Source organism: Mobula birostris, chromosome 15, assembly GCF_030028105.1.
Source record: "Mobula birostris isolate sMobBir1 chromosome 15, sMobBir1.hap1, whole genome shotgun sequence".
Taxonomy (NCBI): domain Eukaryota; kingdom Metazoa; phylum Chordata; class Chondrichthyes; order Myliobatiformes; family Myliobatidae; genus Mobula; species Mobula birostris.
The window spans coordinates 38,090,742-38,116,697 of record NC_092384.1 but is presented as its reverse complement, the minus strand read 5'-3'; the positions used below and the strand labels follow the sequence as shown (position 1 = coordinate 38,116,697).

General features: G+C 37.9%; 1 protein-coding gene across 11 annotated transcripts in view; it reads right to left on the bottom strand.

Annotated features, from left to right (window-relative positions):
- The window catches only part of znf423 (zinc finger protein 423), a 403,580-nt gene that overhangs the window by 54,397 nt on the left and 323,227 nt on the right, over window positions 1-25,956 (bottom strand). For all 11 annotated transcript variants that reach the window (XM_072279610.1, XM_072279606.1, XM_072279608.1 and 8 more), the window contains one exon: window positions 3,085-3,216. In XM_072279610.1, the coding sequence (XP_072135711.1) occupies window positions 3,085-3,216 (132 nt within the window). The remainder of the gene's footprint in view (window positions 1-3,084; window positions 3,217-25,956) is intronic.

Below are 25,956 nucleotides of genomic sequence, written 5' to 3'. Positions count from 1 at the left end.
TTTTTGTTTTTATTGCATTTTGGAAAATATCCCAACTTTTCTGGAAATGGGGTTTCTATATATCAAACTCCCTTTAGAAAGTCACTGCTGAGCTTTCCACCACCTGCTCAGTTGTACTCTACAGATCGCTGCAACTCACTGAGCTACCCGTCAAAGGAAATAGAGTTTCTTTATTTAATCTAACAAATCTCCTCATTATTCAGAACTGTTTCAATAAATGCCCCTTAATGGAGAACAATCCAAATTTCTATAATGTGTTCATATAGCTGCAGATCAATGGCCTGGGTATGCCACAATCAATATCATGAAAGGCAACCAAACATTCCCACCTACATTTTATTGGAGAAGATAAGGAAAAACAATAAAAAGATTAGTAGGTTATAAGATGACCCATGGCAGTTTGAGGCCTGGGGGAAAAAAAAACCTACATTAGTTTTTTGGGACATAGGTACTGGCGACAAGGCCAGCATTTCATTTGATTTCAAAATGGTCTTGAGAAGGTAAAACTGATGATGAAGTAATGATGATACATTTCCAAATCAGGGTGAGTGGACTTGGAAGGGAACCTGCAACTCTCATTCTTTTTTGGTGGTTGAAGCTGTGGGTTTGGAATTGTTGGAATTGACTAGGCAAGTAGATTCCGTGCATTTTGTAGATGGGACACACAACATGCACAGAATGCCAGTGATGGTGGGAATGAAAATTTAGGGTGCCAGTCAAGCAAGGTGCTTTGCTTTGGATAGTGATAAGCTCCTTGCATATTGTTGGCGCTATACTCAATTGTGCAAATGAAGAACATTTCCTAACAATGCCAACATACCTTTTAGAAGGTGGAAGCCTCTCAGTGCAGGTTACCTAGCCTTTAGACCACCTCAAGTAGCTGTGACATTTATGTGGCTGGTCCAGTTGAGTTTCTCCTCAATGGTGACCTCCAAGATAGTGATGATTTGGGACTTGGCAATGAACATCAAGGGTTGTGGTTAGTCTATTTTGTTGGAGAATGGCATTGTCTAGCACACGCAGCATAAATGAAATTTGCCACTTTTCAGCTCATATTACTACTCCATTCACAGATGGATCAGTTTATTTTAAGAGGAAATGCAAATAGAATTAACAGCAACTATTTCCTTTTCTAACCTTAACATGCAAGGAAAATAACAGATGAAATGGCTGAAAAGGTTAAGTCTAACATATTGCCATGAGGAGTCTCACAGTTTTGAAAGAAGGAAGACCAGCCTCCAACAATCACAACCATTTTCTTCAGTAAAGGTATGTTATTTTCTCTTTATCCTCAATAATTTCAATTACTTTGATGCCATAGTCAACCTAATGCTGACTCAATGTCAAGGGCAGCTACTCAAAGAAAAGAAGCAATGGTTGATAATCAACAACCAGTAAGAAAATTTAAACACATTTGAGAGATAATAGGGCCTTCAATTATTGTGACGCAATGTGGAAAGTGGGGGAAGCAAAGTAAAGGGAAAGGACGGAGAAGTCTTAAACACAAGAGATTCTGAAGATGCTGGAAATCCAGAGCAACAAAATGCTGGAGGAACACAGCTCATCAGGCAGCGTCTATGAAGTGGAATAAATAACTGACATTTTGGGCTGGGATCCTTCATATCCCTGGAAATTGCACAGGTGCACAGTTCCACTAGACACATCTTTTGTTTCTTTACTTCTTCCACTCTTTATCTCTTTTGGCTTGGATTATGACCCACTTTGATTATTTTATCATTCCTGTCTTCTCTTCACTTAGACTTTTCAGCTTGTTGTCTTCTCACCTAGCATGCACTACCTCCATTCACACCTTGCAACCCCATTCTCCCTTGGCTCTGTATTTATTTAAAACCTGTTGCATCTGTAATATTTGCCAATTCTGATAAAAGGTCAACACTTTCTCTCTCTACTGATACTGCCTGTCTCACAGCATACATTCAATATTTACTGTTTTGATTTCAGATTTCCAGCTTTAACAATATTTTCCTTTTGATCACTCTTCCTTCTGAATTTTCTGACTGTCTCTTTCTCCTCTGTGCATATTGATTCTCTTTGATGCCTCAACATGCTCACCTCTCCTTACCACATTATTTTAAACCCTGCTCCACAGCAGTTGTTACCAACCTCAATGGAGGATAAGAGGATCTTACTTTCTTCATCAGTTCCAAAGCATAGGAATAGCTGAAGTTTCCCCTCAAGTCCGCTCTATCAATCAATTATACATCACTAATCTGTACCCAGACTCCATTTTCTTGCACTCATTCCATTCCTCATTGCCATTACTGAATAAAAATCTATTAACTCAGTCCTGAAAGCACCAATTATCTCAGTACTCACAACTGCAAAGGCAAAAATAATATGTACTTCTCTGAACACATACTTCCTGATCTCATCCTGCATGGCTCTATTTTTGAAATTGCTCACTGTTTTTGAACCCAAGCCAGAGGAAATAGTTTTTTTCTCAATCTAACCTAGAGAATCCTCATAAAACTTAAAACACCTTAATCAGGTCACCCCTCAATCTTCTATACTCAAGTGAATATGAGCTAACATATACAACTTGTTGCTAATTCCCAAAACTCACTGCTGCACTCCAAATGAGATATCACCAAGGCTCCGAGCAAATGAAGCATAACTTCCTCCCCTTTTTTCCCTACAGCCCCATGAGATGAAGGCCAACATTCCAATGGCCTTTGTGATTGCTTTTTGGATCTGTACATTAGCTTCAATAGACTTGTGTATTTAAATTCAAAATAGAAAATTGGTTCTACTTTTCTTGACAATTCAGTAGAAAAGCCAAATATACTGGATAAAATGCACGACACATCTCAATATGTCAGAAAAATGAATCTGCAAGTTAGGTCATTGTTTCTTTGCTGAAAATATTAACTTGCAGCAGCACTGTCAGGAGTGAACAGAACAAAAAGTTAACTTTGCAAAACAACTTTTTGATCATTTGTTTGTGACAGTTCTTCAAGTATTTTCAGATAAACAATAAACTTCTTGAGTGTTCACATTTAAAAATAAAAGTCTTCTTTGCAAAAGTAAAAATGGTTAATCCAAGTTCTATAATGTGCACCTTACCTGTAAAACAAACTGGGCATTTAAAAGTACCTCCCATTCCTTCAAAACTGTGTTCAATCAGGTGACATAACAGCTTTGCCGGTGAGTCAAACATCTGGTTACACAGTTTGCACTCATGATTGATTCCTTCCTCTGTAAAGTTCAAATAAGATAACTATTAGTTCAAAGAAATGTAACACAGAAGGCGAGTTGCCAATGCGTATAAAATGACCATCCAAATAAATTCAAACAATATCTGAATCAAGTATGGACAAGGACAACAAAAATGAAAACAATCTATAATACTGTTTTACCATAATCCCATAACTAGCAACAATTAAAATTGTGCTGTTTTAAATCTATGTATTCAATAATCAGCATCTACGCCAGACTACACTTAAAATATACAATGCACCGGCATGTAATGTGAAGGTTTGTAAAGCAACACAGAGAAAATATAAATCAACATGTGCCTAAGTTGATAAACACAATTGTATTATGCCTTTTACGAAATTCCTAGGTTTGGAATATTTTTGGCAGCTGAAGATGAGCATTTGGAGCTGACAGATTTATCACATGCTATCAGATTTGATGACAGCAGATTAGGGCCCTGCTGATTCTTGGTAACTGCCTGTCACCAAATCAGGATTAGTTGCACTGACCACAGATGTTTTTGATTGGACAAAACAACTCCTTCCCTACTGTGCTTTTAGAAGCAGTGAGGCAAAGGCTAAATGTACCAATATTACATGTTGATATTTTCTCTCCTTAACTGTTATGACATATCATATAGGCTACAATAAATTATTATATTACAATTCTTTTAGGGAAGGGTTAATCTATTTGGATTCTAACTCAATCTATGGTTCAATAGCATGCCTTACACTTCAAGACAGGCAATAATGAATCAAATTGTCATTTTAAGAATACAGACAGTTTTGCCTCTCTATTCCTACTCTCACTGACAATGTTCAATCTACTCATCCGCTTGAATGTAAAATGGGATCTCAGCTTGGGCCTGACTAACCACAGTCATTCTGGACTCAGTCCCAAGCCCAACACAGTCATCACTGGTCTAGTAGTAAGACACAGAATGTGGTGATGCTACATGAACTGGATCATTCAGTTCAGGTTGAGTGGATCAACCTGAACTGAATGGAGTACCTGTCTAGATTGGGACAGGAGTGGGCAGTGCAGCCGGAGCTGACCTGCTGGATCATACACCTGACTTGCCTGGTGCTGACCTTGGGTAAGGTGAGGTTTGGGTCGGGTAGTGAGGCTCTGGTTCACCCGGCCCTTTGGTGCACATGTGTGACATAAACCCGTTAGTCAGCACCAACTTGGAGAGCACCTTGATCAAAGTTCTGGGAAAGGTAGGGAAAACAATCGATAATTCTCTGTTTATCCTCCACATGACCTATAACCAATTGTGCCAATTTTATCTGCAGTCCCACGTTTCAGCTGCACCTTGGGATAAATTCTGCTGAAGCTCTGAGGTAGGCTAGCTCTGGCAGCGCACTAGGAAAATGGTTCTGCATTTTTCGGCACAGGGAAAGACATCTCCTGGTAATCACAAGACAAAGAGTTTTTTGGGCAGAATTAGTGCACTGTATGAAACTGTGATGAGAAGGTCAGGATAACTCAAAGACCAGCAGTGAGGGACGTAATCAGGCTTGCATAGGAGAGGGGTGTGGCCAGAGATTAAAACCCGGGTACAAGGTTAGGGTAGTGGTGTTGCCTGGAGATGCGGACGGGGTAGGAGGTGAGTAAGAGACAGTAAACACAAACAGAATATTGGATTATATTCCCAGCACTGTGGAGAGGCTTGCTTCAGAATGCCCCCCTTAAATTGTTCCGGGGACAACCTCAATATAGCATGGCCCATTTTTCCTGGCTAATGATGTCACCTTGCATACATCTGATAAGAAAGTCGTGTATTTGTCACGAGTTAAGGAAAAATCTGACTGGATTTCTGGAGCAGCATGTTTCCACCTGGAAATAGTGACAATTGCATGTTCACTGCGTAGGGATGGTCTTCAGATCTATAACAATGACAAGTTGAGAGCCTCAGTGCTCTATCCTTCTAGGTCATAGCTTTATAGATGTGGTAATTTGGTAGTCAAACTTTGTACTGCAATTCAGGAATTTATTCTTGGAGTGATGTTTGGTCAAGTGAATTATTTCCAACTCTATGAAGAACTAGAACTCAAACCTAAGTTCATAATTTCAAGACATCATACATCGGTATTTCAACAGCTTGAAATGCTTTAAATACAGTTAGCAAACTGTGTCCATATATTAGATTGCTACGTTTAAATATAACAAGATAAAACACAAGCCCTCCAGTAAATACAATGTATTTCTGAATGGGGAAAAAAATCTTAACAGACAAGAAAAATAGTTATGAATAAATTATGCATAAATACACTCCTCTAAACTATTTGTATATTCATGTAGCATATTTCTTTAGCTCAATGAATTTCTGCATGAGCTATGCGATAATGCAGAAAATAAATATTTGCGTTTTCGTTGTTAATTTAACATACCAAGTGTACTTAAGGGAGTTAGAGCTGTTAGTTTTGAATTAAAACTATAAAAGCTTTATTTTTTTTTCTAACCCTGAGGAACCAAACAAAGCAATATCCATTTTGTGCACGAAGTTGCAGTTGGAGCCCAGAATCATTTATAATACAAATTTTAAAACAAAGGTAATTATTTATTGTGCTTCTAAACATTAAATGGAGTGGAATAAACAGTCTGCTGACTTCTCACTCATGGCAGTTATGATCTACTATTGCACTCCTTAGAAACTGTCACCACAGATGAATGCACTAGTATAAATATTGTCTAGAATCCCCTAAGGGATTAGTGTCTGCTACAGTTCATGTTGTTTACATTTCAAAGCTGCTATAGCCCTATGAACAATAATCATCGATTAATTGATTAAAAAGACAATTGCATCCTTCTTTTCAACATTTTAACAAATGCAAATGAATTTTGAATACAGATCAGTCTGTTCACAAGAAGCATACCAGCTACATCAGTGGCTAAAAGTCATAAATTACTGTGCAGTTAAAAAAAATCTAAGCAAATATGAGTTCGCAGCAGGGAACTAATAATGCGCCTCCAGCTGTTCCAGTTAACCTGCAAATGTGGCCATCTGCACCTCAGGAGAGAAAGAAAAAGAAAGATAGTGCCAGGGAGAAAGAGAGGAAAAGAAGGAAATACCGCCAGCACAGGCAAAGCCAGCACCCAGAGCAGCAGGGGTGACCTTGCTACTTGTGACCAGGCAGACACATACTCTACTAACAAAGAAACTAATGGTATAGTTCGAGTATGCTAACAGCTTTCTAATAGCCATACTTCTGTTTTATTTTTTGCAGTTTTAATGAGAAGGTAGAGTTCCTTATTTTAATATTCACGCTCTCATTCCATTTATTGATGTGATGTAACATCTACACAAATCACAAAGCAATATATACGCTAAAGTGATTCTCAAGTCTCCCAAAACCACTCAAATTAAAATCAGACAGGCTGTAATACCTTTGAATGAGCATAATTAACAGCACATATCTGCTGCTCTGTTTACACCTTTACAGTACTCATTTTGTCATGCTGAAGTTTCAACCATGAGGCAAGAAAACAGTAGCTGTGGAATTCACATCATTCACAAATGTCTGCAAGTGATCCAGCCAAATCACTTTGACTTTAGCTACGAGGAGCTATTGTGAATTTTATGTCAACATTTAATGAACAACTTGAATCTGAGCCTAAAGCTGATTGCTTTGGCAACATAGCAGTCCTGCATTTTTAAAAATTAAAGAAGGTATTCCATGTTCGTTATCTATCTTTACTGTTTTCTGTTTTATTTATACAATTTTTCCAGGGCCTTTGCTTTTTTACCTCTAATTTAACAGTTTGCTTTTATTTTAGAAACTTTTTATCCCCCCCTTGGGTGTAAACAAAGTGAGTATAAATATATATGATACAACAGGTTCTAGATAACATTAAGTATTAACAAAATGCACATGAACAGGGAAAATACAGGACAGAGGGATGTGAAAAACAGCAACAGAAATAATCAGACAAAAGGATTTTGATTTGATAAGTGCCCTCGGATACGATATGGTGCACTTCTCATATAATTTCAGTTCATTGTTTGAGCTTGAACATTATTATTCTTGATTTTTAAGTTTAAACAATTCATAGACAATAAAATTAGTCAATGTCTTTTTGCACTTGCATCAGCTATAATATTTAGTTTGACTACAAGGATAAAACGTACATTAATACCAGAACATGTGACAAAAAGGACAAAGTGAATTTGCAAGAATAACATCGTGAAGTACGGTGAAGAGAGAGAAATAGAGGTACCATCTAAATTCTAAGATGCAGAAAAGGCAAAATTATTCTTTCTTTTCCAACTACTTAACCTGCTAGACTGTTTCAATCAATACCCATATTTTTAAATACAAGACATCTGATTGGACTTGTCTTTTATTTTTGCAGGAATCACTTTGAATCACCTTAATCCATAACTCTCCATCAATATTAAGTTACTGATAAAAATAAGCTAGAAAAACAAATTTTAAAATAGTCAGAATTTGTTGGTGACAATAACAACAGGTCATAAAGAAATTTATTAATGATGACATGGGAAATGTGATGCTAATAACAAAACATTATTCAAGTTAAATCATGATTTTCTTTAACTATATATTTTCTAACCATATTTCTGAGGTAATTCCAGTAAAAAAAGATCTCTCAAGTTATCAATGGAATTATAGTTGCACACTTCTTAAAGTGGATGGTTCAGCATGAAAAATCTCCAAAATAAACTCCAGTTTAAGCACGATAACATAATACAGGAGAGAATTCAATGGCATTTACCATGCATTAAAATTGCTCTTGCACTTCAGATTTTAAAATATTTTGTGTTGATTTGGTGGAAGCGTGAGATGATTATATAGCAACAGGGGAAATCAAATTTCAAACCTAAATGAATAGGATAAGCAACTGTGCATCTCCTTAATCAATCATGTTGAGGAAATGTGAAATTAACAGTGAGATTAAAAGTGAGATTGAGTGCAAATTAGTATAGACAAATTACATCCAAAATCTTATTCAGGAGGAAATAAAGAGAGGTGCTATAGTCTGAGACAGGTAACTATAACAAAAAGGAAAGTAAAAGAAACTCCAACAATAATTTAAACTTTAAGATATTAGCCTCTACACTTAAATTGCTTCAATGGCAGCGTGCTTAACTGGCAGTAATTTACAATAATCACATCACTGAAAGCATACCCAGATTGAATTTATCATGGTTTAACTTTCTGCGGCAAGCAGACTTGATACTGACTGTTCAAAGAAAGTACAACTTTGTGTTATTTAATGCATTTCAACGAAGGATCATTAAAACTTTACATTAATTTAAAAAGGATTATACAGCAACACTACTTTCTAAAAGTAATGGCACTGATACAATATCATTTTATTTTAATTTTCAGTGATCCTGACACACCATTTTAACATCACATCAATTTGGTTTAGTCCCATTCTTCTTGTAACTGGTTTGTGTAAAACTAAACCAATGAAAGGAAAACTATCGAAATCATAGAAATCGGGGTCTTTCACCTCATCTTTGCCTACAGTGATGTCTATCTACAGTAATCCCACTTGCCTGCATTACACCAATACACTTTTATCCACAGTGCCTGCCTCTACTGCCTCATCTGCAGATCATTCCAGATACTCACTAGTCTCTGTGTAAAAAATATACCCTTTAGATCGCCTGTGAAAAACTTATCCTTCTGATTTGACAGAACAAATATCTATTGCTGTTTTATTAGCTACAGACATGAATGCTGGGAGTTGTTGTTCAAATATTCTGAACTCTGAACACACTTTAACAGTTTCACAGTTAGTTAATAAATGTTCTAACCAAGTTTTGAAAATCCATTGTTTAATAAATTATAAATACTTGATATATGTTTTATATTATGTGATTTTTGAATCAGGTGGACTGCAGATAACGAACACTGAGCTGACCTGTACTAAAATATGCCTTTTGTGTTTTATATTCTATGTTTTTGATCTTTTTTTGTTGCAGTTTGCATGCTTTTATTTGCATGTGGGACAGGAGAGGGTTTGCTGTTTGATGCTTTCCTTTGAACAGGTTGGTTCCATGGTTGTTCTTTGTTTTGTGACTGTCTGTGAAGAAGACAAATTTCAGTGTTGTATACTCCATACATACTTTGATAATAAATGTACTTTGAACTTTTGAGTAGTATATTATTTCAGATATATTTGCATTGAACGGTAATTGCTATTGTGCAAATGGAATAATGTTCATTTTCAGGCAGACAGGCATTTCTATGCATATTGTGGAGTTATGATATTCTTGATCTACGCTGCATATTTTACTACAACAAAGCCAATATCCATCCAGTAACAGCACGTGTACCACCAGTACACTGAACAATTTATGTATTATATTACAGTCTCTTGGCTTCTTCAGCAACATGCCCTCCCTCAATGATTGTTTAAACAATACTCCATATAATTGTTTGTGATAAACTGAAGCTGTGAGGTGTCAATTATGACTCAATGGCACCTAACATGCCTCTGGGTTAGGAAGTTTTGGAATTAAGTATATTGAGCATGATAAGGGAGTACTTGAAGTATATTTTCACTGACTGCTTTTACATGTTAACAACTTGCATGAGTACTTCTAAAATGTGATGCTTCAAAAAGGTGGTAACCATCATTGAGGACACTCATCACCCAGGGCGTGCCCTCTTCTCAGCACTACCATCAGAGAGGAGGTACGGAAGACTGAAGTCAAGCACCTAACATTTTAAAACAGCCTTTTCTCCTCCGCCCTCAGATTTCTGAATGGACAATGAACCAGTGAACATACCTCACAATTTTTGCTCTCCATTTGTACTATTTATTTTTAACTACATATTTCTTACTGCATTTTATAGGATGTTTCATGTATTGCACTGAACTGCTACCACAAAGCAGCACATTTTACGACATATGTCAGTGATAATAAAATCTGATTTACTATGGTGCGTGTGTGTCCTGAGATATACGCCCTGCTGGTGGCTCCAAGTATTTGTATCAGATGCTGTACTCTCTCTCCAACAATCTTTCCACTGCAATTAAGAAATTCAATTTTGGTGGTAAGAGTTCACTGTACTGCTCTGTGTTGTGATTTGCACTACTAAATGGATCTGTATTTCTTGCAAATATCCTTCAAAGCTGAATTTAGATACAGAGGTCAAATTGTATTCATATTAAATAAAATTGAAATAACTAAAGTGGCATATCTTGTGTTTCACAAGCACTGCTAGTCTTCCAAAATTTTCTAAAACCCATAAAATCTTAGATCATTATTTTACTCTATGGCATTGTGTATAAAATTACCAATCATAACCTATTATGTAATCATTTGTGGAAATAGGGAATTGCCAATAATATAGAAAAAAACCCAAAAGCACTTTGACTAAGGCATAATGAAGTTGCAACATGCAGCCGCAACAACGCCCTCAGCTACCCACCCATGCGCACATTGGCCACATCACCTTTTGCTGGTACCTGGCACTAGATGGTGTTGAGGCTCAGTCCTTGTGGCCATTCTGCAAATCGAAGCAGAGGTGAGCAGCAACTATGCCTCAGCAAGCACAAACTAAGACCCTGCCTATGTATTGCCCTTGTAACCTGATACCTTGTGCACCAGAAAGCCCCTTCACTATTTCTATGTATGGCCAAATGCATTTAGGATGAGCTGCAAAAATTAAATTAGGAAAACCATTAGAACATTACAAAATTACATTATAAGTATTCACAAAAACAGAATTAACTGCTGTGACTTAATTAAAACATTAATCATAATTAAAATAGTTTAATAAAAAAAACTGACCTTTCCCTGCAATACTAATGAAGACAGGAAGTCTGTAGTGAGTCCAGGGACAGAGCACCTGCAAGTGGCCTCCAGTGTGTTCCAATATTCTATACTGTAGTGTGCAGGTGCAGAAGTATGGAGCACATTGACACATGCACTGCAACTTGCTAGCAGCTCCTGTGGGGCTACCATAATCTGGCCCAGTGTTCCCCAAGCTGAAGTATTAAATTTAATGATAGATGCTTAAAAGCTATTTTAGATGAATATTTACATCTTTAGTAACAAGAGCAAGTTGGAGAGCCAGGACTATTTGGGATACCAAATCACAAAGAAAGGGGCCTAGGTGACTAGAGGCAAGTTCTACTGAATAATGAGTAAATGACAAGTGTATAGAGTTTGCCATGAAGTCCAAGACAATGATTCATGACGTTTCAGTGGAAGAAGCTCGGAGTTATCCAAAACTGGATATTATCCATTGGCACGAAGTCAATAGTTGTGAGGGTTCTCTTCAGAACCATTCCAATCGAGCTGAGGTGATTATTTCTATAGTGTAACCAGTTCATAGATTGAGCCTTATGGAGTCAAGCTACCACTCTCAGTGGCACATCACTTTTGTCAGTATTCTTACAGGGAGGAAAATCTAAGTTTGGTACTAATTAGACTGATCAGACACTGTTGTAACCTGTTTTACATTTATTATTTTCCTTCCACAAAAAAATCAATTTAGGAGGTAGGGTACAAGAATGACTTAACGTGGCATTTTGCAAACTCTATGAGTTATTTCGTTCTGTAGCTCAGAATTTTCAGAGTGGGAAATAACAATAGGGATCCACATTATTCCAGTGAGTAGCACATCTTGTACAATACCAATCTGTCCAGCTACTTCCCAACTCAGAAATATAGTGATAATGTGCATGAAATATTTAAAAAGAATACCTAACAGTTTGAAATATGCAACAATCTTTATTGGATCTCTTTTCTCTTAAGACACCCAGTGTTGTCCAGTGAACTGTATCTGCTATAACACTTGTCTTATTAATGTTGCTTTTTAAACAGCTGTGTTCTTTTGTTGTAAATTTATGAAAATTTCAGGCATAATCCTTTGAGTCCAGTTGAAGAGAGAACATTCAACAACCTTAGCTCCATAAACACTAGACTTATTGAACCACTGATAGTCCCCAAAATGATAGTCTAATGACTGCAGGCAAGGACATATTGAGTATTAGCCGCATGTCGTTGCAAACAAACCCACAAGAGAAAGCAGCAGCTTGTACTTAAATGGATTCTGTTGCAAGTGGTGAATGTTTTCACCGTGTATAATCACAGCCAATTTTCAAAAACTCTAAATTTTGTATTTATGGCAACATCTATGCTACAGCAAGGTCCTTTATTTAAGTTGGAGTAATTTACTTCAAACTAGCACATCTAATGGTGTACAGATCTTTGAGAATATACCAGAGGGATGTGGATCAGCCACATGTAACTCAATATATGTCAACAGCTGTAAAAATATTGGTTGGGGTGGGCAGAAAAAAATCCATATGCACAGATCATGTGCCCTGCCTACTAGTTATAAGTGCTTTCAGATTTCCCCCTTGCAAACAGTAATTGGGTAATTCTGGCATGAGCAGTCATAAAACCAGAGGTTTTCTTTGAGGTTGGATGATCAAAAAGGCTGTAAATGAAAATGATCTTAATGTCTGAGGCCTACTGAGTGACCATGACTCTGTCTGTAGCATAAGGGTTTGTTCTAATCTTTCCAACTGCAATGTTTCAGCAGCCCATATTCCTGGGGAGTTCACAGCTCCCCAGGGTGAATATACAGTAAATTCTAGCTAATCCCCTCTGCATACAAATGAGCCCCTGGTACTTGAAAACTGCAGGACCAGACGGCTTGAATACACTGCTGGTTTTCTGGTCATATGCTTTAGCAAGCCAGCACAAAAATTAATATTAAGTAAATATTCCAGGAAACACAATATACACCTGGCATTGCCAAATACAATTTCAGATAAAGTTTACAAAGCTGTCAAATATGCTGAAGCTAAAATGCCTGCAGTTCAGTTTTAACACATGATTCACATCCACTGCAATCACTGTGACTGAGTTGGGATTTCAGACTCACCACGATCTAGAGTCCAGTCCGGGCTACAGTCCCTTCCCTTTCTCAGCTAGACGCATGCTTCCTTGTGAAATCAAAAGGCTTACTGTCACTCTTACGATAGTGCAGCCTTCCTGCTATGATCTGTATGGAGTGATGAGAAATCAGAATGCTGCTCTGGCACCACCATGGAGCCCTGAGGTTTTGCCCAATTTAGCTAGGGACCTTATAAAAGTAGTGCTTGTCTGCTTTCATGTATACTAAAATCCCTCAGTTGTATTGCAGTGCGCTAACTGTGTGTAAAAGAACAATGGCTTCATGAAGATCATTGCTCATACTGTTTCACTGAAATCCCTAATGTTACTGCCTGATGGTTAGTTTGATTTTCCTTAAATATGATTCAGAGCCTCATATTGTATAATTGTATAGAGCTGCCTTCACCAGTTTAATATGCTTAATAGTGACAAGAAAATATATGTCTTGCATGGAAACGTTAGGAATTACCAATATTTAGGAACAATTACTTTTATAAATTTCTATAACAATTTATCACCATGCACGCTCACCATTCCGGAAGAACTATATTATTTAAAATTACAGTGAAAGAATTCTCTTTGGGTTAGAATCGACCCTATTGCCTACAAATCATGAATTGAATGAGAAGTAAGAGCAGATTAATCATAGACAAATTTGACAATGTGGTTCATTGAGCTAGTCAATTACCAGAAGCATTGTTTAGTTTTGAAGAAAACACAATGGAATTAATGGAAAAGGTCAAGCATTAAAAAAAAGATGACATGCTACATTAAGAAAAATGCACCTCACTCATCCAATTGACTCTGTAGAGACTGAACTGTACATGACAAAGAGAAAAATAGACTAAATCCCTGCCATACTTTATGCAATATTTTTGAGACAAAGTGCATAGACTCTGTTTTAAATTAAATAGCCTCCACTGCACAGAGATAGTATCACAAAACTGTTGGATAATTTAAAAAGCTTTTTAAAAAACATCTTCAGAAGCCATTAGCTTACTTGAATTTGGAAATAAATAATTGACACTGAAAGGTTACTGCCAAAAACCTATGCTAAGAATTTTTCAGGAAAGGATAAATAAGATGGCAACATGCACACCTATTTATGGGAGAGGAACTAGAAAATAAATCATTTAACCCAATTTCCCTTCCCCATGGAGGAAGAAAGATAATTTCACTGCCCAATGATGTGGCAATTCACTACAGTGAAATAAAAAATGACAAATCACACTGGCCCTGTGGCACAGCAGGTTAATGCATTAACACACTGTGCCATGGAGTGTTAGGACTTGGGTATGTGCTTCAAAAACCCCATGTGGGAAGTCCTATCCCAAGCTATGTTATTGCAGAGAGGTAAGAAACATAGCACTTCCAAAAAAGAAAAAAGAATGTTAGAAATAGGAGCTAATAATGTGACTCAATGACATCAGCTTTTAAGCTACAGAAATAACAGCATTTGCAGCATCTGTTTAGCCGGTATCCTCCAACCATGTAGTTGGGGAATTGCTTATTTTGGGGAGTTTAGACACAAAAGGCATTCTTCAGAATTTATCATCTTAGTCTGTAATTCAGAAGTAACTGAAAATCAGAGCAAAATAATCTATTAATGAGTTTCCATTGTGATTCTCATTATCAGCTCATCACATCTACAGAGGTAAAGCGCTCTGGGGTAAAGGTTATTCTTTTGGTTTCAGTTCACTCCAGAAATCTTCCTAAAAGCTCGCTTCACACAAAGAATAGTGCAAATCAGAAGTATGAAGACACAAGAAAAGCATTTACGAGAAACATCAAAACAACAAAATGAAATGGAACATGTGATAAGTTGCTTTTGGAGTAAGAGGCCTTATGCCAGCTTGGAAAATTTAAATGAGCAATTTCTTAAGAATATAAATCCATAAGTGAAAACAAATGAAGTATTAAATGCAGAATAATCAGAACATAAGGAAAAATGTGTTTCTACAACAGTGTACCAAATCATTTTTTGCTCAAAAATATTTCTCAATAAATTAACTATCTTTAAGTGTGGTTATTTGTTAAATTTTTCTGACTTTCTCTCTCATTCCTTAAAACTACATTTGAAGCCCTATCTCTGAACAGGGTTCTGGTCATTTCCCTCATATCTTTTTGTCTCTCAATATATAATTTGTATCCATTGGGAAGCAAGGGAAGAAACTGCTGGGGCCCTGCCAGAGAATTTGTATCTTCCTTACCCATCAGAAAACAAGAAAGTGGTGAATGTAAAGAGTACTGAAAGAATAAGCCTGTTAGGCTGGTGACCCTAACGTTAGCAGTAAAAATGTTAATAGAGGGGATTACGTGAGACAGGGCCTATCTGCATCTGGAAAGGCAAGGACTGATTAGGGATAGTCAGCAGGCTTTGTACATGGGAAGTTGTACCTTAACACTGTGCTTTGAAAAAGTGACCAGAAAAATTGATGTAATATATGTTGTCTATACAGACAATGTTGTCTACAAGGCTTTTGACAACGTCCTGCATAATAGACTGCTCTGGGAAGTTAAATCACATGGGACCTGGGTGAACTAGCTAAATGGATACAAAATTGTTTAGTGGAAGGATTTCATAAGGCGATAGTGAACAGTTGTTTTTCAGATTGGTGGCCTATCACCAGTGATGTGCAACAAGATTGTTGCTGGGTCCCTGGTAGTTTGTAATATACACGTATACAAACAACCTAGACGAGAATATAGGTGGAATGGTTAGCAAGTTTATAAATAACACCAAAACTGGTGCTGTGGTGCACAGTGAAAAAGGTTGCGCAAGTTGCAATAGGATAAAGAACAACTAGGAAAATGGGCAAAAGGAATGGTAAATGGAAATTAACTCCAGTAGGACATGCACAGTAAATGAGAGGACACTGGGGAACATTATATAACAGGGAGATCTAGTGTAACAAGTGCATTGCTCCTTGAAAACTGTGACACAGGTAGATAAGATGATTAAGAAGGCATAAAAAAGCCAGGACACTGAGCACAGGAGTTGGACATCACATTAGAGCAGTATGTAAATTTGGTGAGGCCACACCTGAAAAACTGTGTACCATTCTGATTGCCAGATTGTAGGAAAGATGTGATTAAGCTTGAGAGGGCACAGAAAAGATTCACAAGGATGTTATTGGCATTGAAAAGCTTGATTTTGTGGAGAAACTGATAAGCTGGATCTGTATTCCCCGGCGTGAAGGAGGCTCAGGGCGATCTTCAGAATCAGGTTTATTATCACTGACGTTTGTCATGAAGTGTGTTGTTCTGTGGCACGAGAACCTTGCAAGACACAAACATTACTGAAGTTACAATAAATGAATAAATAGCGCAAAAGAAGAATAGTAAGGTCGTGCTAATGCCTTAATGGACCAATCAGAAATCATGAGGAACATGGATATGGTGAATGATCAATTTTTTTCTCCTCTGGAAAGGCTAAAACTAGAGGCCATAGATTTAAGGTGAAAGGTAAAAGACTTAGAGGACCTGAGAGTCAGATTTTCCACATAGAATATGTAATTATATGAAATGTGCTGACACAGCCAGAGAGAGAGGTGCAAATGTAATGTTTAATAGACATCTGGACAAGTTATTGCAGCAAATAAATGGTGAAATGCTGACCACAGAACTAAAACAATACCAAGGTGTCGACTATCTGGTTCAGATTCAGATGGTCAGACGGCCCATCAGTAGCTTGCGAACAGTATTTGTAAGAAAGAACTGAAGAGAATTGCTTTTATCTTTCCAGCAGTTAGCTCAAATATTTCTGCTTATCCAGAGCTGGATGCTGGAAAAGCAGTGTATCAAATTAGAAATCATGACAGGGTCCTATATTCATCGCAGTACGCTTACAATGCAAGCTTCTGCTGCTTCTTCCCACAGCTGCATACTTGAACGTTTAACTGCATTTCCAGAACAGAAACCTGCTTACCAAAATTGCATGGTATATAGTTGAGATTTTCATCTTGTCAGACTGCCTGCAGCATCCTGCAACACTGTTTCAGCAAGATGGGAGTCAGTGTACCACTCTCTGCTGGCGCAGGAGGTGGATTTCACCATAGACCACAGATAGATAAAACTCAGCTAAAGTTCAATGACTCAACACAAACCTGAGGCACAAAGTCAGGTTCCAGCACAGTAAGGCTGGGTAGCCATGCACTGAAAACCACCTGAGCTCTCTGCACTCTCTCAACTATTTTACAGCAGTCAACATTGTGTTGAGCTTTGATGCATCATACTTATAAAGCATTAGCCTAACCAAACCCAACACAAGTCAGAATCTGTTTGGCTTGGGTCACCTAACCAGTGCGCCTGTGGAATCTGATGTCACTGAGTGGCAGCTGTAGATAAGAAATAGGAAGGTTCAAATGATAAGTCCAGGGAAGTCTTCTGAGAACTTGGAGTAGCAGGAGAGGGAGTCAATGCTAATTATTCCCCAACCACGACTAAAGCAGTCAGAACAGAAACGGGAAAGAAGTGGCTTCAGGTAGGAGGAGGCAAAGTTGCAGGTTGTTGAGGAGGATGAAGTGAACTAATTCGTCATGGTTACGGTTGTATAGCATCAGAATTTAAATAGGAATATTTCAGTTCTGAGATGGGAATGAACATTAAACTATACAGCTGTGGTAAATAACTACAGCAATTTGGAAGGCAAGACTCTTCAGATCTCTCTTACAAATGCTACTTGGAAGCCACTGAACATGTCTGCTGCCTGGCCATCTGAGTCTGAACCAATGCCTTGGAATTGTCTGATTTGTGTTTGCACGACTTGTTGTTTTCCCTTTCTCTGTGCATCAGGTGTTGGTCTTCATTTTTTAAAATTTGGCTCTTCTGGGTTTCTTGCTTTGTGGCTTCCTGTAAACAATCAAATCTCAAAGTTGTTTAATTTATATATTATTTGATAATAAATGTACTTTGAAATCTTTGAATATGACTGCCTTTAACTCTGGAGAGGAAAGTTTGGTCCGAGGTTGCCTCTATCTTAGTGATAACAAAGACATTGTGTTCCTTACATTGATTAGTGGCTTGTCAGATGGAGTAAACAATAGGAGAAGCAGCAGAATAATTAGAGGAGTGGGAGAAAATGGGGAAAATGAATTGTTCCTAAGAGAAGACCTGGGAAGCAACATTAAAGTGCATTGCTGGTAGCTTATTGTTACCTCTCGCAATTCTGCATAAAATATGGGCAGCACAGTGAACATCTTGGTAAAGCATCTTCTAGTAAAACAATTCCTCCCAGTACATAAAAAGACTAGTTTATTTTCCTGTAAACCCGTACCTCCTGTCACACTATGATAAAAATAACAAATCCTGGCTGCCAAGATGGCAGGCGGCGACAATAACAGGGGAAAAAAAAGTGATAGCAAACATAAGATGGTAACTCAAAGTGGCAAACATGGATTGAGAAAGCTTTACTGCACACACATGTACAGAGACAATTCAAAAATAAAGTTAAATGGTACTCACAGAATATTTTGCAACTGCAACACAATCTTGCTTTTATGATGATAGAAACTTAAGTTTGACATCACTATTTTCAATATCCAGAAAGCCAAACTAGTGTCAAAACATTTAACAAGTACTGACATCTTCAATTGTCTCACTGTTTATATAGAGTAACTTTCAGCATAAATACAGAAGAAGAATAAAAGGTGGTCCAAAGCAGTGTTTGCATTATACTTGGTATCAAAATGATTCATTTTCACACTAAGAACTGTGGTGAAAAATCAATAACAAACATAAAGACATCATCCAGTTCAGTGGCAAAAAGGCATTTATGTAATACCTTTTAATCTAGTTAAGGACCATCTAAGGCAAAGACAATAAAATACTGATGTAGTATAGGCATTGTTGTGAGAAGTGCCACAATCACTGAAGATGTACTACACAAAAGAAGGCCACTTGCCCTGTCATGTCTGTGCCAGTCAAAAAGATAAATTGAGTCTGATGTCATTTTCCAGGACTCTGTCTGCGGATCTGCAGGTCAGTGCGATCTAAGTATTATATAAAAGTAGTTTTAAATTAGTCCACATTGCCGGCTGGTGGTGTAGTGGCATCAGCGCTGGACTTAAGGGCGAGAGCTCCTGAGTTCGGATCCGGCCGGCTCCCTTGCATGCTCTCCACCCGTGCCTGGGTTGAATGTCGAGCTAACAACTCGACCTTGTAAAAAAAACACCTGGAGAGGGATGGGCTCCGCCAGGTTTCAGATGCCCAAAACACGCCATATGATGAGCATACCAAAAGCTTGTCATGATGGCGCTCCGACAACTCCACCAGGACACACACACACACACACACACACACACACACACATATTAAGACTCCAGAAAAACATTATGTGGGAATGACTAGATAATCTGTTTGCGATTCTGGTCTTGAGATAAATGTTGGTGAGATACAGAGGATGACTTTCCTGCTCTTCAATATAGTCTTCTTGCATGCATCCAAGAAAGATAGGGCTTTCACTTAAAATTGCACCCAAAAGTTGGTGCCACTGGGTCCTGGTACTTGTTCAAGTCCCAGTGAATACTGTTTTTGTACTCAGTTTCACACAAAAAAAGAGACTGCACATGCTGGCATTAAGGAGCGAGAAACAAACTGCTGGAGGAACTCTGTCTGCCCATTTCCAAAGCAGATTCCACTTGATATGCTGAGTTCCTCCTGGTCTTTTTTTTGTTCCGAGATGGAGAGTTGGACTAAAGGCGATGGTACTACTAACGGCGCCACAGCTGACACAGTATAAAATGTTCTAAGAATGTATTTAGTTATGGAATCAAGTCAATCGTAAATTGGTCAATTAAAATTCAATGGTTACTTTCCCTAAAACAATTGTGCCGATATTTAAAAAAAATCAAAACGAAATACCTCTGCAATCAAGTTTTCAAACCAGCACACCCTCCATGTAATCACATCAAAACCAAAGCTAAGAAAAGGATCATTTGCTCTGATATTCCTTTCTTCTCCACTTCTCAAGGATCCTCAGTCCCTTTGTCCAATCTGTCCTGCTTTAATGGACACGCAATGAAGTAAATATTCACAAAAAGTCATCACATGCTTTTGTATATTCATTTTATTTGAAATAAATGGAAAGAAAATTGCTTTCTGTGGATTCCGTTACCGGTGGTCAATAAGCTCTGTTACTTGACCATGCAGAGGTTGGTGAGAATTGTACCTTCATTGCTGGTCAAACTCACTAATGCTTGTTTCACAATATTCACTTTTCCCTTGAAAGAAGCACAATGTCGACACAATCATCATTCATTCAGCCCACTGCAAAACTGTCATGTTAGGTAGCTGTCATGCACAGCTGAGCAGAGCATTGGACATGCAGTAAGACTGCAAAATATGAAACAGAACAAAATCTCAAAATAAAACACCATGGAAAAAAAAGGCTATTTACAAAGCCACCAGCCCATGTGAGAGGAAGAAATTTTCAATATATTTGTTTGAGTTGAGGCAATGACACCAGAAATATTTTTTATTATAAAGGAACTAAGACATTTCCACAAGCAGGAATCTGGAAAGTTATAGCACACTGAAAATCAGAAAAATAAACGCTAGTTACTTTTAGTAACAATGGTTCTTTATGTACACTATTTTGCAATATATTCACAGTGGAAGTACCGAACCCCAAACATGATACAGCTGGTGGCAAATTAACTTCACTGATTCGCTCGAGTTGTTCACTCTGATCCTTAACTCTAATTTCGCGTTGTTATTGACATTAATCTTAGGGACCTACATGTACCTTCAGAACTTTAGCCAACATACCAAAGCTTTGACATTTTCTTTTTGTCAAGCGTGTGCCAAAAGAGAACTTTTTTTTCCAAAAGACTCTTCCCTATCAGATTTTTTAAAGGGGTATGATTAGCCTCACTATTATTGCATTCTGCTTTTGACTCTCCTCACTGTCAATCTTCTTTCCTCCTTTCCTAGAGGCACTGGAAACTTCATAGGAGTGTTTCCAAAGGCACCAGCTCGTACCTTGCCAAAGGAGAAACTATTCAAATGAGTTCCCAGGCCGTCAAGTATTCGTTCCTATTTCCTAAAAGGTCAAGTAATGATGACTTCATGCAGGAGATAGCTTGGAGGTGGCTCTGAAGTTGACAGCATGGGGAAAATCACATATGGCCCACATTTTGCAGTTGTAGTGACAGCAAAACTATTAGCATTCACTGTCATTATACTGTGAAACTGACAGAAACTTTGGGATTTCACGCACATGCGCGGTTTAACACAGAAATCCCAAACCTGCTGTCAGTGATTCAATACTCTTCCAGAGTTTTGTGATCATTTCTACTGTAACGAAGAAAGGTCATTATATTGTGGAAACATTCGAAGTATTCACAAGCCTATCTTTGCTGGAAAATTCCTTTAAGATATTAAGCATGAGCAATCTCTTTGACCTCAAAAACATTTAATATGTGTGCATGGATTTTTAATTCTGAAAAGTAAACATTCCAAAATAACAATAGAATTAATATTACAATTTTTTTGCTCAGAAAGATTATTTATATATTTTCGATACTACCTGATTTTTTTAATGCATGTTCCGGTCACTGTTATATACTGCATAATGAAATCTGTAAAAATTCTAGGCTGGCTGCTTAGCCAACTTGATGTTATCATGGATAGATCATATTAACAACAGTTATTTTAAAGGGATAAGGTTTTATTTTAGTTACTTGTATAAGGCTTTTAGTCCTTTAGTTTAAATTTTTGACTAAAATTTTTGCTACAGGTTCTGCCAAATGCCTATCTAAATATGAATAATGACATGTTCAAATGACTTATTGATACATTTACAATCTACCATAATACTCTGTCTGTAATCAGACTAGGGTAATCATCCAGTAAAGACTTTCAGCTAATCATGTCCACAATGACAATAAAAGAGCTCCTTTAGGTAAATCCCACTTCCCAGCTCCATGCCTAGAGCTTTGCAGAGCTCACTTAGACGCTTTTTAAACACGGTGAAGATCTTTGCTTCCAACGTACTTTCAAGCCAGTGGGTTTCATACTACCAACACCCTTCAGGGAATCTATTTTTCCTCAAATGCCCTCTAATCCTTCTACCAAATAACTCAAAAATCTGGCAAATCTGTAAAGCTATGAAGGTACTTCCTATCCAGCCTGAATAGCCTCTTATAATTTGATAGATCCCAACTAAACCTCCTCTTAGCCTCTAAATAAAACAAGCCTACTCAATATCTCATCATTAAAATTCTCACATACTTACAACGTACTGTAACTCAAATCTGCTCTGTATCTCTCCAGAATTACCATATTCTTCTTACTGCGTGATGACCAGAACTTTACATATTAATTGATCTGTGGGCAAACTAATGTTTTATACAATTCCAGCATGAATTCCCTACTTACATTCCAACTTTGTGGCTTCTAAACCAATCAACTCATTTGTCGTACAATTTTCAATGGCCAATGTGACCTCCCTGTTCCCACTTATTTATCAGTATTTTATTATTTATTGTGCATGTTCTTCACTTGTTTTTATTCTCAAATGTTATCTCGCACATCACGAGGTTGAGTTCTATTCGCCAATATTTTGCCCACCTGACTGATCCATTAATACTTTCCTGTAGCCCACACTTTCTTCCCCACTATCAATTATAATGCAGATTTTAATATCACCTGGAAACATCTTAATCACGGTTCCAATAGATCAAAATCTGTATCACAAAAGGTAATGACACCAAATGTCATGAGTACGATGCTTATTTATCTTTTTGCACTATCAAGATGAATAGCACCTTCCTTCAAGGCATTTCTCTAAATTATCTCGAGTTGGAGATGGAATCTATCTAATGTAGCACAACAACCATGCTGCTTCACAGATGGGACCAAATGGTTTTCGGAGGATGACCAAAATATTTAGCCAGGGATTTACAAAAGAGAGAATTGGAGCTGCAGAGGGATTTAAGTTACAGAGCCTAGTTGTACGTAACTTCAAGTTCAAGTTCGTTGGAATGGGATTGTATATATACACAACCAAATGAAAAAAACATTCCTCTAGACCACGGTGCACTCACACAACATATATCTCACACAGCAGATAAACCAAAATATTATAACTAAGTTAATAAAATATAACCCAAAATTCATGTAGTAATGTGCAGATAGGTAAATAGTAAGCAGTGCAGTAAACAGCTCACTGTCCTAGTGATAAGGTCTCGGTGGTGGCGGGGTATTCATTAGTCTCACAGCCTGAGGGAAGAAGCTGCTACCCAGTTTGGCAGTCCTAGTCCTGATGCTTCTGTACTACCTTTCTTGAATGCTGTGGGTCAAAGGGATTGTGGGATAGGTGGTAGGGATCCTCAACAATGCTTTGAGCCCTTCATCTGCAACACTTCCAGTAAATATCACAAATAGGGGGGTGAGGGAGACCCCGAAGATCTTCTCAGTGGTTTTTACTGTCCTCTGTAGGGTCTTGTAGTCTGATGTCTTGCAGCTTCTGTACCACAGAATGATGCATCAGACAGGACACTCTCAATGGTGCTCCTGTAGAAAGTTGTTAGAATGGGAGCATGGTGCCTTGCACGCCACAGTCTCCTTGGACCATGTAGATGCTGCTCTGCCTACTTGAATAATGAGGAGGAGCTGTGGGTCCAGGTTAGATCGACCATTATGTGCATACCAACACCTTTGTGCTCTTCACTCTCCACAGCAGAGCCACTGATGTGCAATGGAGTAGTCAGCCTGTGCCTTCCTGAAGTCCACAAACATTTCTCTCAGCTTGTTCACGTTGAGATTCAGGTTGTTGTTCTTCCGCAATTTGACAAGCCTCTCTACCTTCTCTCTGTATGCTGACCCATCATTGTTGATGATGAGGCCAGCCACTGTATTATCTGATGTAGTCTGAGCTGAATTCGGCAGTGCAGTCGAGAGTCAGCAGTGGACTGAGCATACAACTCTGGGCGGCACCAGTGCTCAGCGTGATGGAGCTTGAGATGTTGCTGACAACTCCGATTGTCTGGGGTCTTCCAGTCAAGAAGTCCAAGATCCAGTTACAGAGAGGAGTGTTGAGTCCCAGTGAGGACAGTTTCCCCATCAGACTCTAAGGGATAACCTTGTTAGATTCAGAGCTAGTCGATGAACAACATCCCAGCATACACAGTATCGTTTTTTTAGGTGGTAGTATATGAAGTGGAGGGCTGAGGTTATGGCATCATCAGTGGATCAGTTTTTGCAGTAGACAAACTGGAAAGAATCCAATGAAGCTGGAAGATGGGATTTTAGATAATCTATTACCAACCACACAAAGCACTCCATGATTCTCAAAGTCAGTACCACTGGGCAGTAATCACTTCGGCCAGTTACTGTTGCTCTCTTGAGGTCTCCTTGTAAAATGTGGCAAAAGGTATGGGAGATGGACAGAAGGCAGAATTGGAAGAATGGGGAGCTCTGAAGAGTTGAGGGGGTGCGGCTGGTTAAGGTAACTGAGAATGCAACAGACCAAAGATGCTAAGTGGTTTAAATATCAGGATGACAATTTTAAACTGTTAAGCTTCGATAGCCAGCCCTGCCTATATAGTCAACCTAGAATGAGAAGACAGCAAATAGGCAGCAGAGTATGAATGAAACTATGTTTATGTGAACCTGAAAAGTGAGAGGCATTGATAAAGGAAAGATATGTTTGATAGTTTTACCTGGAGGAAACTGCAGCTCAACAAAATGACAGTGGCTCAACTGTCAAAGAATATTGTAATAATGTCAAAGCTTGAAGGAATAGAAACGCGAATTGTCACTAATATTATTGTTGAGAGCATTGTTTCTCAAAAGAAAAAGGGACTGAGCACAAATTCTTAGGGAAGATCAGAACTAAAAATGGTGCAGACCACTAAAGTAGCTATTGTGAGATCTTGCCAAATGTATTTAGTAACATTATGAACAAGCCCAACAAGCTAAACAAAACTGAAAAGGCGGTAGAGGATGGGAAAATCTAGACGCAGACACATATCATTTATGAAATTCAGAACAGCTTCAGTGCTGTAGCAGGAGAAGATCTTGACATGAGATTCATACAGAAAGCTGTGAGGAAAGTGAGCAAGGATACGAGGTGGCAACACTGTAATTACATATGAAGTCAATAGCGCTCGTAGTTTAAAAAGGGTATTATAATTCCTTGTGATCACTCAGTCTTAAAGAACTACTGTTAATGAACTGGAAGTGACTGCTATGTTATGAGGAGGGGGTGAATTACATTCCCAGAAAACGATCAATATCACAATTTTCTTTAACACAAAGCCACGTGAGTTAGGAAAATATGTATTTATTTACCTTTGTCTTCCCACCACATAATTTCCATGAATTTTAAACTGAAACAACTAATTAACTTTGAACTGAATAAAGAAAATAAAAAGTAAAAAGCATACATAGAAATAAAAGTGTACAGCCCTACCACTCGATTTAAATCAACGGAGAACACCTTGTCCTTTTACTTACTTTTTACATTCTTGGCAAGTCTGACTTTCCTGTATTCAACAGATTCAGACAGTGTAGTCACAGGAACATTTTCCAACATTTTTCTTGTAGAAATATCTTTGTGTATTTATGTTGCTATACTATTTACATATTGCCAATCATTTTTAGCATCAGTATTTGAAGCATTCAAACTACCAAATGGGTTTTCATGGGCCAAGAGAAAGACCATGCAGATGAATGAAGGCGTCAGCAAATAGAAACCTTTAGGTGCAAACATTTGGCTGGTTCAATCATATTTTGTATTTTTGATTTCCTTCACCCAGAAGCCAAAATATTTTAGGAGAAAAAGAAAAAAATCACAACTGCAATGACTACTGAAAGCAGTTGTGACACAGACAATTGAAAACACA